This window comes from Notolepis coatsorum (assembly GCF_963971535.1).
Source record: "Notolepis coatsorum genome assembly, chromosome: 5".
NCBI lineage: Eukaryota > Metazoa > Chordata > Actinopteri > Aulopiformes > Paralepididae > Notolepis > Notolepis coatsorum.
In genome coordinates, this window is record NC_140169.1 from 127,691,004 (window position 1) to 127,708,113 (window position 17,110).

Consider the following 17,110-nt stretch of genomic DNA (forward strand, 5'->3'; position numbering starts at 1 on the left):
CCCACCATGAGAGCCTCACTTTGTTCCAACCCCCACCATGAGAGAGCCTCACTTTGTTCCAACCCCCACCATGAGAGAGCCTCACTTTGTTCCAACCCCCACCATGAGAGTTCCCCACCACTTTGTTCCAACCCCACCATGAGAGAGCCTCACTTTGTTCCAACCCCCACCATGAGAGTTCCCCACCACTTTGTTCCAACCCCACCATGAGAGCCTCACTTTGTTCCAACCCCCACCATGAGAGTTCCCCACCACTTTGTTCCAACGTCACAGAGAAAAACTTCACACCGCCTCCCAAGAGGTGTGGGAGCAGAAACGGTTGACGAGCGCTGTGAAGATAACAAGATAACCACGGTCGTCATTTGGCGATAACCACCTGCTATTTGATTACAATCACCTGTTTGCCACCAAGACGTCTGCAATGGAACACTATGAATTATAAGCAACAACATCTCTGCTTTATGGACTGGACAGAAGCAACACTTCTATTTAAATCAGCAAGTACAGCAGACTTGTTATGTCGTCATAAACACAAAACGTATATCCACATCCAATTACAATCAAGACAAATGGCCACGAATGCTTCCAGCTCCTGTCTCACTGTGGCATTAGTAGCAATGCATTAGTATGTAATAAGTCATTACAGCAGCAGCATGAATAACAGAAGTCATTACAGCAGCAGTATGAAATCACCTTGAACCCATCTTCACTTCCTAATATCAACGCGTGCTACATAATATATTCAACTAAAGGCAACCCGTTAAAGGTAGACTCTGTAATGTCATCAAATCGCAACCTCTAGGCAAAAGAGATTTGCAAAAGAAAATTTGGTCCGATTATTATACTGTGAATTTCTCCAGACCTCTCTTGGCAGAGACTTGAGGTGTGGCCAGCAATAGTAAGTAACCCCCATTCAAATCCAACCTGCACACAACGGAAAAACATGTAAACAAAGTGCAACACCAAGCACGGGCTCTTTTGCCTAGAGGTCGCTGTTTGGCGGCATTACGGAGTCTACCTTTAACGGTTCACTTCTACCGACACTGGCACGGTGATAAACAATATAGCAAAAGGGCTACAGCAGGCTAGACGGTTTGAAACGTGAAAATCTCTTCTTTGTCAGCGGCGTCGCACTGTGAAACCCTGAGTGTGGAGACAGCGGTTGCCATAGAAATCCCTCCTGCTCTCACCTCATCAAGAGTACGCTCAAGAGTTGCCACTTTTCAGGGTGACTGAGGCGAGCGGCATGTGGCAGGAGACACACACCCCGGTCTCTAAGCACATCCCTGTTTCCAGAGGGTTAATGAGGGAATTTAGCACTGGGGTTGGTTAGTGGCGTTACATGGTACCACTTACCATGTACCACTTACTTAAAGTACCACTTACATGCTTTTCTCACAGCAGGTGCATGATCTGAAAGTAAACATGCCAGGTTACACACAAGACACGTAGTGGAGCACAGGCTGCAGCACAGTGGGCAGCAGGCTGGATGTCACTTACTGGGAGGAGGAAGAGGAGGATGAGGAAGAGGAGGATTCAAACACAATATAAAACATGCACTATCATGATATAGACAACAAGACAAAAGGATTAACACCTGTACAGTTAGATCTGAGACACAACAGCTTTCTGAGCTTCATCATGGCAGTACATTATAAAGATGCCGTGTTTCCATTTTCCATTCTTCTGATGCAAATTCCAGCACACAAGTCAATTCCAATAATTGCTTGGAATTAATAAAAACGTGTCCGCATTGCCGTGTGACATCTCGATCGTTACACCCCGTCTGGCTGACTAGTTAATTTAGATCACTAAGGTTCAGATAAAACAAGCTTCACTTTTAAAAAGGCATGCGAGTGGCTCTTTTATTTAATTACCGACACTCTCTACTATACCATTGAATAGAGCGGAAATAAGATACTCTTTAGAAGCTTTTCCTCTGCAAATGACCTGTCATACAGCAAACACAAAGACAAAAGGGTAAAGGGTCCTCACAGAAGGAGAGCTAAGGTGGGGATAGAGTGTGTGTGGTGGTGGGGAGAGTGTGTGTGGTGGTGGGGAGAGTGTGTGTGTGGTGGTGGGGAGAGTGTGTGTGGTGGTGGGGAGAGAGTGTGTGGTGGTGGGGAGAGTGTGTGTGGTGGTGGTGGGGAGAGAGTGTGTGTGGTGGTGGGGAGAGTGTGTGTGGTGGTGGTGAGTGTGTGTGGTGGTGAGAGTGTGTGTGGTGGTGGGGAGAGTGTGTGTGTGGTGGTGAGTGTGTGTGGTGGTGGGGAGAGTGTGTGTGGTGGTGGTGAGTGTGTGTGGTGGTGGGGAGAGTGTGTGTGGTGGTGGTGAGTGTGTGTGGTGGGGAGAGTGTGTGTGGTGGTGGGGAGAGTGTGTGTGTGGTGGTGGGGAGAGTGTGTGTGGTGGTGGGGAGAGAGTGTGTGGTGGTGGTGGGGAGAGTGTGTGTGGTGGTGGTGGGGAGAGTGTGTGTGGTGGTGGGGAGAGTGTGTGTGGTGGTGGTGGGGAGAGAGTGTGTGTGGTGGTGGGGAGAGTGTGTGTGGTGGTGGGGAGAGTGTGTGTGGTGGTGGGGAGAGAGTGTGTGTGGTGGTGGGGAGAGTGTGTGTGGTGGTGGGGAGAGTGTGTGTGGTGGTGGTGGGGAGAGTGTGTGTGGTGGTGGGGAGAGAGTGTGTGTGGTGGTGGGGAGAGTGTGTGTGGTGGTGGGGAGAGAGTGTGTGTGGTGGTGGGGAGAGAGTGTGTGTGGTGGTGGGGAGAGTGTGTGTGGTGGTGGGGAGAGAGTGTGTGTGGTGGTGGGGAGAGTGTGTGTGGTGGTGGGGAGAGTGTGTGTGGTGGTGGGGAGAGAGTGTGTGTGGTGGTGGGGAGAGTGTGTGTGTGGTGGGGAGAGTGTGTGTGGTGGTGGGGAGAGAGTGTGTGGTGGTGGGGAGAGTGTGTGTGGTGGTGGGGAGAGAGTGTGTGTGGTGGTGGGGAGAGTGTGTGTGTGTGGTGGTGGTGAGAGTGTGTGTGGTGGTGGGGAGAGAGTGTGTGTGTGGTGGTGGGGAGAGTGTGTGTGGTGGTGGGGAGAGAGTGTGTGTGGTGGGGAGAGAGTGTGTGTGGTGGTGGGGAGAGAGTGTGTGTGGTGGTGGGGAGAGAGTGTGTGGTGGTGGGGAGAGTGTGTGTGGTGGTGGGGAGAGAGTGTGTGTGGTGGTGGGGAGAGTGTGTGTGTGTGGTGGTGGTGAGAGTGTGTGTGGTGGTGGGGAGAGAGTGTGTGTGTGGTGGTGGGGAGAGTGTGTGTGGTGGTGGGGAGAGAGTGTGTGTGGTGGGGAGAGAGTGTGTGTGGTGGTGAGAGTGTGTGGTGGTGGTGGGGAGAGTGTGTGTGGTGGTGGGGAGAGTGTGTGGTGGTGGTGAGAGTGTGTGTGGTGGTGGGGAGAGTGTGTGTGTGTGGTGGTGGTGAGAGTGTGTGTGTGGTGGTGGTGAGAGTGTGTGTGGTGGTGGGGAGAGAGTGTGTGTGGTGGGGAGAGTGTGTGTGGTGGTGGGGAGAGTGTGTGTGGTGGTGGGGAGAGAGTGTGTGGTGGTGGGGAGAGTGTGTGTGGTGGTGGTGAGAGTGTGTGTGGTGGTGGTGTTAGAGTGTATGTGGTGGTGGTGGGGAGAGTGTGTGTGTGTGGTGGTGGTGAGAGTGTGTGTGGTGGTGGTGGGGAGAGTGTGTGTGGTGGTGGGGAGAGTGTGTGTGTGGTGGTGGTGGTGAGAGTGTGTGTGGTGGTGGGGAGAGTGTGTGTGTGGTGGTGGTGGTGAGAGTGTGTGTGGTGGGGAGCGTGTGTGTGGTGGTGGTGGTGGGGAGAGTGTGTGGTGGTGGTGAGAGTGTGTGTGGTGGTGGGGAGAGTGTGTGTGTGTGGTGGTGGTGAGAGTGTGTGTGTGGTGGTGGTGAGAGTGTGTGTGGTGGTGGGGAGAGAGTGTGTGTGGTGGGGAGAGTGTGTGTGGTGGTGGGGAGAGTGTGTGTGGTGGTGGGGAGAGAGTGTGTGGTGGTGGGGAGAGTGTGTGTGGTGGTGGTGAGAGTGTGTGTGGTGGTGGTGTTAGAGTGTATGTGGTGGTGGTGGGGAGAGTGTGTGTGTGTGGTGGTGGTGAGAGTGTGTGTGGTGGTGGTGGGGAGAGTGTGTGTGGTGGTGGGGAGAGTGTGTGTGTGGTGGTGGTGGTGAGAGTGTGTGTGGTGGTGGGGAGAGTGTGTGTGTGGTGGTGGTGGTGAGAGTGTGTGTGGTGGTGGGGAGAGTGTGTGTGTGGTGGTGGTGGTGAGAGTGTGTGTGGTGGGGAGCGTGTGTGTGGTGGTGGTGGTGGTGAGAGTGTGTGTGGCGGTGGGCTCGTATTCTAATCAGCAGTCTAAACAGATAGCACAACAAAGTGCATCTGCACTCCGCTCAGAGTAAGAGCTCTTTGTCGCCATGACAACTATGTGCGGCGCGGCACGAGGAAATGAGACGACGCCACCAGAGAGGGAGAGAAAGAGAGAGAGAGAGAGTCCATTTGTGACTCTTCACAAGATGGGAGTCTAGACAGAGAACAGTGATGAGAGCTGAGCATAGTATCATCACTACAACATATTTTAGGGGGGGGGGGGGGGTCTCTGCCACAGCTGATGTTTGGGAATAGTATGTAGAGACAGACCAGTTCCACCGATACGTCATTTATATCCATTTGGTCAAATTCAACAAGGGAGATCTCCCCTTCCTTCGGATGAGACGCTAAACCGAGGTCCTGACTGAATTTGGTCGTTAAGAACCCAGGGCGCCGGGCGCTCCAGTAGCACAGCACATAGCGCGCTGAGTCGCGAAGCGGTCGCCCGGGGTTTGTTTCCCAGACCCGGTGGCCATATGCTGCATGTCTTCCCCTCTTCTCCTCCCGTTTCTCCCTCTCTCCTCTGTCGATCCTGCGTGACCAAGAAAAAGCTGTCGGTCCTGCGCGACCAGAAAAAGCTGTCGGTCCGGCGCGACCAGAAAAAAGCGAATAAAGATAAGAAAAAAGAACCCGGGCGCCTATCGCAAAGAGTTCCCCCGACGTTCCTGGCCAAATTCCCAATCAGGTCTCTGACATCAATGCCACCTAATCATCCCTCCCCCTTAATTGGTTGATATCAATCCCTGTCTCCTGAGTCATTTTGTAGTGTGATGTGTGCCTGGTGCCAGTGTATGGCAGCCATTGAGCCTGCGTAGCCCAAGGTTGGGTGGTAAAGGAGACAATTTCCACCCTACATTGTGGGGAGTGCTTTGAGTGTCTAGAATAATGTAATGTATATAAATGTAATGATCATTCATTCATTCATCTCATACATGTTCTATAACTTTTTCTTGCGTAAAGTCTTGAGTTAAAAAGGGGCATCCATTTAATGCTTAAACATTAAGGAAAATGTCACCCTTGCTCAACCCCCCCCCCCCCCCCCCCTTCCTTCCAGGTCTAACACTCTTGTTGTGGTGTGTAACCCTCTGTTCAATAGTCTTCTCATGACGTGTCTTGTAGGGTTGGGTACAGAACGCAGTACTTTTAAGGGTACCGACCCAATTGCATTGGTACTACCGAGTACAGACTCATGCTAGATCAATCGGTACCAAATTTCATTACCTTTTACATGTTTAGTGTAAGAATGTAATATAGTTGACAAGAAGGAGCCTTTTTCACAAAAGTTTTACTTTAATGTCCCGTCTCTTGGGTCTTTGGAAAGACCAGACGAGGTCAGAGGAGTTTGATCATATTTACAGAGGATGGCTGGATAATGTTGATATTTTAAACATTTAAAAACATGATACATTACATTATCATGCCATTAATTTTGTGTGGTGTGTTACAACAATAAAAAACATTTAGAGTCTAACTGTTTTACAAATTAAATTAAATGTTTCGTTATTACAGAGAGTTAAAGGAAAACTCCAACATTTTGGGAAATTAGCTTATTTGCCATCTACCCTCAAGAAGATGCATACCTTTTTTTTCTTCTCTGTGCGTGCAGTAGGAGTAGGAAGACGTGCACCGTTAGCCTAGCTTAGCGTCAGTCACTGGAAGTAGGTTCCTCCATTAGCCTAGTTCCCAACGTCTTCCTACTCCTACTGCATGCACAGAGAAGAAAAAGGTATGCATCTTCTTGTCTAACTCCAGGGTAGATGGCAAATAACCTAATTTCCCAAAATGTTGGAGTTTTCCTTTAAGTACAGAAGAAAGCTAGCGGTATCTGTTCAAATGTGAACGGTACCCGCCCCTAGTGTCTACTCTAGTGCCTATACCAACATGGCGCCGTGCCACAGCTCATTGGCCACGGTTGTCATTCCAAGATAAATGGCCTGTTATTTCATTACAAATCACCACTGAACTAAGAGCAGGCTCCCTTACCGTGGTCCGTGACACACTTGGGCGCCCGCTGCTCCGTCTCCGTGTTGCGCTTCTTGTTCTTTGATTTCCAGGCGTGGTAGACCTTGAGCCGCCGGTGGAACTCCTCTCTGCAGGCCGCCAGCAGCTCAATGTCTGCGGGTGAAAGGATGGAGAGTTGTGACGACAGGCGACGAGAAACTCTTTCCAATCAATAACACACAACAGCTGCTGCTACAGTATATACAGTACACACTGACGTGCATGCACGCACACGCACACAGTTTCAACCGCAGGCTGATGAAAGAGGAGTTCAAGCCCAGAGCATTAAGAGAACACATTCAATCTGGTTCAGGGATGAAAAAAAGTATCCAAGTTGCCGTCCCAAGTACGACAGCTTGTGCTGCACAGTGAGGTGTTTAATGCACAAATGACTCAATGTTTTGGTCTTTCTTCCTCTTTTTGGTTTTCCATTCTTCCATCTTAAGATGGAATCATACGTATTCTAGTGACAGCCGACAGCTTTGTATAGCTGGCTGGAGGGCAGCCTTTTTCTATTCATTCACCCTCCACCTACAAATCCTGTGGCTGCAGCCACACACACCACTCTGACTCCAGCAAACAGCCTTCCTCCTCCATCCTTCTGACCATCACTGCAATCAGGGATCCAAACGTAAGTGAATGGGCGGCCGCCGTAGCCCTGCCCCCATAGCCCCGCCGCCAAGAATAAGAGTGGAGACTGAATGACTCAAGCTTTTGATACAAGGACCAACGTGAGTTTTTTTTAATTGTATTTTGTGGCACGACGTGTTTGTTTACATTGGTCATGTTAACACATCTTGCGCCAAAAACGAGTTTACTCGTTATTGCCCGCCAATCGAATAGCGCCAACAACGAGTTTATTCGTTTTTATGATCGTTATTTCCTTTATTCGCTATTGGCATTCATAATTCATCCAGGAAGGCTCCGGGAGCCAGCTGGACCCTGTCTGATATTTCAACGCCTCAATACCGCCGCCTGGTGGATTTCGGGCGAGTTGCACTCCACTCTAAACCGGATGTGGCGCTCTGTGCATCGGGAAAAATCCTCCGGCAGAGATATCTTGTAACGTGGATCAAGATACACACTCGAGTGCATGGGATCGCTTTCGAGACGCAAGAATCAATATGCTTTCGGCGTTTATTGCATCATACAAACGGAAAATGGATCTAGCAGATCGACATCAAATAATTGGAAAACAAAATTCTCCAGACGCATCGGCCACAGGTAAGAGGAATCTAACGTTAATTCCAGCTCGATTGTCCATTTATTTCATTGCAATCTATCCGATCAACGTATGGTGTCGTACTAAAGAAAGCCGTTAGTGACAATCAAGGAATCATAAACGACCCCCCCGCCCCTTTCCTTCACGCATGATGGAGCATAATGTATAGCGTGTATAGGAACGAAAACGCCAATCGATTATGTATAATACGCGCCAGGGCCTATAACGCGCGTTCTAGGAATGACTGCTATACACTCTAAAAACACTTATATTCACGACGGTACTAACACGACAATGTATGAATGGAAAAATATAACGTTCCCACATCCGGATACCCGATGTTGAATGGGCCATAGTAATATCGTATAGCTATAATATTTAAAAAGTTATAGCCCTGCAAAGAAGGTGAGCCACTCCATAGGGTTACAGCACTGGCAGAGAGTGGTATAAGATGGGCTTAGGAAGTTCCAGGCGAGGGTATTTTCCATTTTTCTGAAATTCTGAAGTCTGTTGTTATTCCATCATTTATTTTCGTCGTCGACAAAACCTGGACTGTGCTTTAGCGCCGGCTATTTTATAAACCTGTGCATTTGATGTATTCACAATGATCACTTTGGAGTCTTGTTTTGGGAGAAAGAGGCAGTGGTTTGTTCACAATGTTTACCCGTTTACAACGGCTCGTTGTTGCCCTCTAGTGGTCGGAAAATAATTATTGCGGTGGAGTGGAGTGCGGCAAAAAAAACTAAATTGGGGCTCACTTTAACATTGAACGAATTCCATTGTGAGAACTGAGGATATTATTCAATATTATTAAGAGCTGCCGTGAACAAGATCCATGACAACTATGAAGAGTTTGGAAACGGCCGTCTGAGAGGAGACACTAATTACAGTAATGTCAAAGATGGAGTTGAAGAACTAAAGCTACTGTATAATAATAATAAACTTTATTTGTATAGCACTTTTCATACAGAAATTGCAGTTCAAAGTGCTTCACGGCAGTAAAAAAATACAGGCATAAGAAAGCATAAAAAAGATAGAGAGGTAGCAAGGTAAGGTAAATCACAGTTTTTCACATTAGGATCCAACATCCCAATAGGCCTCTCTGTTTACGGTTTCATTCAGTAATACAAATTATAAAATAGAATAGACAGAGTAAAAAAGTGCTTTTTGATTCAGTTTAAAAATAGGCAATACTAAAAATAATAAAATAGAATAGACAGAGTAAAAAAAGTGTGATAAAATAGTTCAATAAAAATATACAATAATGTCATAACAATGCGTCGTTCCTACCGCAGGAGGTGTTGATGGCGTCCCTCAGCTCGGCGTACTTCCACTTGCTCAGCTCGTACTTCTTCGTGCCGGCCGCAGCCTTGGTGGCCGCCACCTGGGGCCCTCTGGCAGAACAGAAGCATACAGGACACATGGGGTCAGCGCCGCAACGCGCAGCAAGAGAGATAACGGGACAGGGAGCCTTGCGGAGAGATCACAGAGGGCAGGGAGCCTTGTGGAGAGATCACAGAGGGCAGGGTCACGTACTTGATTCACATTACACACTGACGTAACAGGTGTAGTAGCCGTTGTAAAAGTCCCACACCTTCAACTCCATGTGCTGGATGCTATAATGATTCACTGCTATTGTACTGTACTGCCCGAAAGGACTGGACATTGCAGTTGTGATTGGAGGATCAATCACAAAGAGGGCAGAGTTTGAGATAGGTCCAATTGTTTGGACAAATAAATAATTGCTAGCTAAAATAAGCTCTCGGAAAAGGCACGGTGAATGACCTTCATTGTGTTCGTTGTGTTACATGACACTCCGTACAGTTCTACTTTTTAACCCTTTCACTACCACACTACAGACGGTTGGTAGTGAAAGGGTTAACCCTTTGTCATGCAACAGTGAAAGGGTTAAAGAGAGGCTGCAGCGGCCGACAGTGAAGCACAGAGATCAATGGTGGGAGACGTACTACAACGGCTACACTGTGAGGACAGAACAGTGAAAGCAAAGTTAGGGAGAAGATATTCATTCCATTAGATTAGTGGCATCTTCATAAGCAAGTGAAGATCAAATGAAAACAGCGTAGTTAAAATGCATGCTGCTGCTCCAGACACCAGGAAGTCAGAAAACAACCACCTCGACAGCACGGCACAGAGCTGCTCCAGACACCAGGAAGTCAGAAAACAACCACCTCGACAGGACGGCACAGAGCTGCTCCAGACACCAGGAAGTCAGAAAACAACCACCTCGACAGGACGGCACAGAGCTGCTCCAGACACCAGGAAGTCAGAAAACAACCACCTCGACAGCACGGCACAGAGCTGCTCCAGACACCAGGAAGTCAGAAAACAACCACCTCGACAGCACGGCACAGAGCTGCTCCAGACACCAGGAAGTCAGAAAACAACCACCTCGACAGCACGGCACAGAGCTGCTCCAGACACCAGGAAGTCAGAAAACAACCACCTCGACAGCACGGCACAGAGCTGCTCCAGACACCAGGAAGTCAGAAAACAACCACCTCGACAGCACGGCACAGAGCTGCTCCAGACGTGCTCATTCTGCTGAATTATAAATGATGATTTGACAATAAGGAGTATTTCAGCTCTCCAGCTGTTGGGAGCGTTTCTGTTGGCCTGCCGTTGGTATCCCTCTGTGGCGCAGCTGACGGGCTTGATTAAAGCCTTGACTGGGATTTGCCCTTTATAGAACACTGTGGAGATGAGATGGGGGGGGGGGGGGGGCGGAGCCTCTGCTGCCTACATCCCTTCCGCTCTGTAATCCCATTGGTTGGATCCTTATTAGGGGAAGTCACACTGACCTTTAGGCCTGGCCACTTTCTGCGATGACTTCCTGTAGACGTGCGTTTGTGGTGTCGTGTGAGAGGCAGCCTGAGCCAATTAGTCACAGACAAGAGTGACGGAGCGTCCCGGGGATAAACTGGCATGGGGCGTCCGAAAGATGTCACTCACTCACAGTCCATTCAGAGTGGAGGAGAGGCTCACCACCGGTGCTACTGCAGGACACCAGCCACCAGGAGAGGCTCACCACCGGTGCTACTGCAGGACACCAGCCACCAGGAGAGGCTCACCACCGGTGCTACTGCAGGACACCAGCCACCAGGAGAGGCTCACCACTGGTGCTACTGCAGAACACCAGCCACCAGGAGAGGCTCACCACTGGTGCTACTGCAGGACACCAGCCACCAGGAGAGGCTCACCACTGGTGCTACTGCAGAACACCAGCCACCAGGAGAGGCTCACCACCGGTGCTACTGCAGGACACCAGCCACCAGGAGAGGCTCACCACTGGTGCTACTGCAGAACACCAGCCACCAGGAGAGGCTCACCACCGGTGCTACTGCAGGACACCAGCCACCAGGAGAGGCTCACCACCGGTGCTACTGCAGAACACCAGCCACCAGGAGAGGCTCACCACCGGTGCTACTGCAGGACACCAGCCACCAGGAGAGGCTCACCACCGGTGCTACTGCAGAACACCAGCCACCAGGAGAGGCTCACCACCGGTGCTACTGCAGAACACCAGCCACCAGGAGAGGCTCACCACCGGTGCTACTGCAGAACACCAGCCACCAGGAGAGGCTCACCACCGGTGCTACTGCAGGACACCAGCCACCAGGAGAGGCTCACCACTGGTGCTACTGCAGAACACCAGCCACCAGGAGAGGCTCACCACCGGTGCTACTGCAGAACACCAGCCACCAGGAGAGGCTCACCACTGGTGCTACTGCAGAACACCAGCCACCAGGAGAGGCTCACCACCGGTGCTACTGCAGGACACCAGCCGGGCCACCAGCGGAACCTTATAGAACAATGGTAATGGTTCGTAAACTACGGGTCGCGACCCAAAGTGGGGTCGTGGGCAGGTGACGGTGCATAGGCAAAAAAAATATTGTAATCTTTATTTAATTTTTTGCAACATATTTTGGCTAAATAAATATGCCTCGTTTTATAAATGTGTATCGATAACAGTGCTGTAATAAAATGTTCTAATAAATATGCATGATCAAGTTCAACAATGTGTGCTTTCATTTCGATATTCCTTAATTCTACATTGAAATTACGCAATACATTAACACATCCTGCGCCAAAAACGTCATACAACGTGTTTCAAGTTCATGCTAATTCTGCCAATCCACGGCGTACAACGTTATTGAGATCATAATTTTCGCAATGTTATTCATAATTCCCTCACAGAGCCTGGTTTGATGCAGTGGGACTCGGCACAACTCTGCAACGCTTCAATACTGCCCCCTGGTGGATGATCGGCGAGTTGCCAAACCGGAAATGGACGAGTCGACCTCGGTGCGTCTCCGAAATGCGTCCGGCACTCGCATGTTGTTGCGGGACTCTAGCCACACACGTGTATATGGATCGCTGCCATAACTCAATAATCTACATGATTTGGGCGTGTATTATTATTATACAAACCGTAAAAATGGATCGACTCGATCGCCATCAAATAAGTGGGATCTTTTTGCTCCAGTCTCATCGCCCAGCGGTAAGAGGACGCTGACGTTACTTTCAGCCTGTTTGTTTATTATTATCCATGCAAACTGCTCTGATCAATATATCACCCATACTTCATAAAGCATTTAACGACGATCACGGAATTATAAACGCCCCCCCCCCCCGCCGTTCATCCGCGCATGATCAGTGATAACGTTTAGGATCATGTACAGTTGAAATTTTTTTATATTAGGGTGGATCGGCAACAAACAGCATTTGATAATCTATATATGCGTTTATGCCTATATCTCACATTCTAGGAATTAGTGCAGAAAACGATAAAAACATATTTTTATTCTAGACGGTATTTTCGTATAAATGAAAAAGTAAAACGTTCCTACATCCTGAACGATAGATAATCGATGTTGAATGGGCCATAGTAATGTCAATTTAGCAATACAATTTAAAAAGTTATAGCCCTGCAAAGAAGGTGAACATCTCCATAGGCTTACAGTGCTGGCAGAGAATGGTATAAGATGCTCAAATTGCATGGCAGGGAATGTGTTAAGTGTGGGGTCGCCAAAAACAATTATAATAAAATCGGGTCGTGGTATAAAAAAGTTTGAGAACCCTTGTTATAGAACACACTGGTAGGAGTAACCGGCTCCAAGACACTATACTTGGAAAGGTCTCACCCAGCTTATTTCTTCTCTTTATGAGACTAAATTATGAGCTCCTCCGTAAATACGTACTGTATGTCTCTTGCTGTGTGGTCGATTTGTGGCACAAGGTGACCTGTGTTGGCAAGCACTGCCTGTATGGAGGACATACCTCCTGCTGTTTAGCAGAAGTCTTGATTTCAATCACAAAGCATAACATAGGGACAAAGATCACAAAAATAAAGAGGTAGATTTCCATGTTGCATGCTTGTAACAGTGATTCTCATAATATGTATATATATATATACACAACGCATATATATATATATATATAAAAAATGTCTGTTTGAAATCTTGTTCATTTCCAGCAGAAAGGTGAAAAGATTGGGAAGAGCTTCTCTTGATTGATAGAAGACAACAGGGACGACTACCCACCTAGCCAGCAGCTCAGACATTTCCTTGGCCATTTCATCCCTAAAAGAACATGACGGCCCCGGTATACAAGAGTTAGTACACCAGACAGTGTTAAAACCTCTCAGGCACTTTTCAACAGCTGTGCCATAAAAAAAAACATTAAAAAACAAAGACACACGACGATGAGTCTTGAATGACCAGCAAAGAAGAAGTAAGAGTTGAACGAAGAGAGAAGAAGAAGTAGAGGAAGAACCACAGAAGCAGCAGAAGTAAAGCGAAGTCCTATGGCAGGAGGTGCGTGTGTGTGGACGTAAAGCAGAGTCTCTCTCTCTCTCTCTCTCCGTGTTTCGGGACTCACAGACGCGTGACTTGCTGTGGTCGAGCAGCGTGTAGAATCACTTCAACGTGAGGCAGCAGAGTGGAGGCTCAGAGTCCAGCGCGGGGGCCTGAGGGCCACTATGATTAAACACATCACTCCACTGCTCTCAGTCCCCTTGTTTTCAAAGTGTAATAGCCACAACCCCAATGACTAGCACAATATCATTATCATCAATATCAGAACTATTGCATTCATTGATTTAATTTAATGTAAATGACTAAATCACGAGAGAGAAAGATAATTTTCTTTGAAGTTGAACTTAAAGAACCATACCAGTCTAATTATCACCATTAGCCGAGATTGTCCCCGTCTTTAACACAGTTCTTCGTGTATGTTTTGGTAGATCTCAGCCTACCTTTCACACTGACATTCAGGGAACAAAATAAGTACCAGCCAACCGCCAATGGCTGGTAAAAAATCTGCCTGGCTGGTAGTTTTTAAAATCTACCAGCCAAATGGCTGGTAAGTCAAAAAGTTAAGTTTGTTCCCTGAGAGCAGAGCTACACAGCAGTGCGCCTATTTTGCGAGCCGAAATAAGTCTGTGGTTTTTTCTTCTTCTCACAACGGGTCAAATGCATCGTCGCCATTCCTTTATGCCCACATCGCCCGAAATGAACGTTATGTTAGCGTAAGCTAACAAGCTAATCCTGATCAGCGGCAGAGCCACAGAGAACAGCAGACAGTGTGGACTGGGGAAAGGGAAATGGGGGGGGGGGGGGGCACTGTGTGTGCGTGCGTTTGGAAAGACGATGAAGTCACTAGTCAGGACTCAGGAGAGGAGTATATTGTAGTAAACTCAGGATTACTGAGGATGCACAAACAATGTTGATATTCAAATATAAAAAGGTTTCGAGAGGAGTGGAAGTTTGAAGACAGACTAGACTACAATATGATGCGGGGTGGTGAGTTGAAACAGTGTGTGTGTCCCCGACCCCACTTCTATGTTTCAATACATTATTTGCATTTAAAACTATTAACGCTGACTCATTCCTTCAGTCCACTCAAAATTATGCTAATATTCCTTATGTTGTTTATGATATTAATTGAAAATAGCATATGAGAGTATTATATAGTAATAATAACACATGGCGATATACTAAAAAGCTATTTTTAATTTTTGGCTGGTAAAAAATCTGCCTGGCTGGTAGTTTTTAAAATCTACCAGCCAAATGGCTGGTAAGTCAAAAAGTTAAGTTTGTTCCCTGCTGACATTGATGTTGAAAAGGGTTGAAAATTATCCATTCAATTTGAAAGTTGCTAGTAGGTGTAGGTCATTTACCCGTGTCAATTTTCACTAATGTTACTGTATTATTCTACTACATTGCTATTCACATTTTACGCAGCAAGCTGGGGTCCTCTGACCTCTAGGGGGCTCCAAAACCCCACCAACTGTGGCGCGATTCTGTCTTTGCTTTTAATTTATTTATCAAATACATTAATTGTGTGTGTGTGTTGAAATACAAACCAATTAATGCAGAGTTACTTTACTTTACTTACTTTATTTGCAAGTAAGAAAAATATTATGATTGGTTTGCTGGCTGCATCTGTATCATGCAGTATGATGATGATGGTGACCATGTTGGTGACAAACTATGAAAGGAAGCGCTCTTTTTCCAACAGCTAAAAACAGTAACGTTATACTACTGGATTGCGCAGGGGTGTGTGTGTGGTGTGTGTGTGTGTGTGTGTGTGTGTGTGTGGGGGGGGGGGGGGGTCGCCAAGAGTTTGTGCCCAGGGGCCTCTCTGCATTCTTAATCCATGCTTGCTTGGATTTCCCACCCCTTTTCAACATCAATGGCAGATTGAATGACTACATTTTAGTAAGGTAAGCTGATATCAGCTAAAACACACACCGTATACAACTAACAACACAACATCTGTTAAAGACTCAATATCTGGTAATGGCAGAATTAGACAGGTATGGTCCTTTAAGAAATAGGGCTGTGGAAAATAACCAGAAGGCATAGAAATTGCTCCAAAACACCATTTCAGGGTGTGCAGTCCAAGTGATGTGTGGAGGGGGTGAACCAAAGTGCAGAGAGGAGGGGGGTGAACCAAAGTGCAGAGAGGAGGGGGGTGAACCAAAGTGCAGAGAGGAGGGGTAAAGGCAGTGGAGGACTGGCATCAATTTATAAATAAATGTAAATACATGTAAAATAGTATAAGCCTTCTAAGAGGTCTAATAGCGCATACACTATTTATGTGACATTATCATAAATCATAGCTATACTTAATTAAAGTGTTAGATATATGTCCTATCAGCTAGCTTTTTCTTTTTTCTTTTACGTTTGTAGTCAAATCAGATCAGTGCAATGGTGATGCTTCTCCATGTCCTAGATAAGCCATCTCAAAGTGTGATAAAGGTGCTTGTGAAAGTGATGTTTGAAAGGCAACCTACATAGTCAAGCTCTTGAGCTTTTGAGTTCCACCAGGACTGCAAACAAAGAACAAGAGGATTATAAACTGGAGCATGACTGTAAATCACTAGACTAGTCTGTAACTCACTATACTAGTCTGTAACTCACTATACTAGTAACACTGTAACTCACTAGACTAGTCTGTAACTCACTAGACTAGTCTGTAACTCACTATACTAGTCTGTAACTAACTATACTAGTAACACTGTAACTCACTAGACTAGTCTGTAACTCACTATACTAGTAACACTGTAACTAAATGTACTAGTGTGTAACTCACTATACTAGTCTGTAACTCACTATAGTAGTCTGTAACTAACTATACTAGTAACACTGTAACTCACTAGACTAGTCTGTAACTCACTATACTAGTCTGTAACTCACTATACTAGTAACACTGTAACTCACTATACTAGTCTGTAACTCACTATACTAGTCTGTAACTAACTATACTAGTAACACTGTAACTCACTAGACTAGTCTGTAACTCACTATACTAGTCTGTAACTCACTATACTAGTAACACTGTAACTCACTATACTAGTCTGTAACTCACTATACTAGTACCACTAACTCACTATACTAGTGTGTAACTCACTATACTACTGACACTGTAACTCACTATACTAGTCTGTAACTCACTGTACTAGTTGGTAACTCACTATACTAGTCTGTAACTCACTATACTAGTCTGTAACTCACTATACTAGTCTAACTTATTATACTAGTGTGTAACTCACTATACTAGTCTGTAACTCACTATACTAGTCTGTAACTCACTGTACTAGTTGGTAACTCACTATACTACTGACACTAACTCATTATACTAGTCTGTAACTCACTAAACTAGTAACACTAACTCACTATTCTAGTCTGTAACTCACTATTCTAGTACTGTAACTCACTGTACTACAGTAGTAACACTAACTCACTATACTAGTCTGTAACCCACTGTACTAGTATAACACTAACTCATTATACTAGTCTGTAACCCACTGTACTAGTAACACTGTAACTCACTACTCTAGTCTGCAACTCACTATACTAGTACCGTTACTATACTGGTCTGTAACTCATACTAGTACCACTGTAACTCATTATACTAGTACCACTGTAACTCATTATACTAGTCTGCAACTGTAACTCACTATACAAGTGGTGAATAGGTCAATCACGAATGGGGGAAGTGACC

General features: G+C 46.6%; 1 protein-coding gene across 2 annotated transcripts in view; it reads right to left on the reverse strand.

Moving 5' to 3' along the window:
• LOC311229139 (unconventional myosin-VI-like) overlaps positions 1 to 17,110 on the reverse strand; it is a 167,791-nt gene that overhangs the window by 3,447 nt on the left and 147,234 nt on the right. Inside the window, exons 30-33 of one of the 2 annotated variants that reach the window (XM_084315166.1) lie at positions 15,900 to 15,935; positions 13,144 to 13,182; positions 8,873 to 8,976; positions 6,343 to 6,474 (exon numbers count right to left, since the gene is read on the reverse strand). In XM_084315166.1, the coding sequence (XP_084171292.1) occupies positions 6,343 to 6,474; positions 8,873 to 8,976; positions 13,144 to 13,182; positions 15,900 to 15,935 (311 nt within the window). The remainder of the gene's footprint in view (positions 1 to 6,342; positions 6,475 to 8,872; positions 8,977 to 13,143; positions 13,183 to 15,899; positions 15,936 to 17,110) is intronic. The other variant, XM_084315167.1, reaches the window with a different exon arrangement.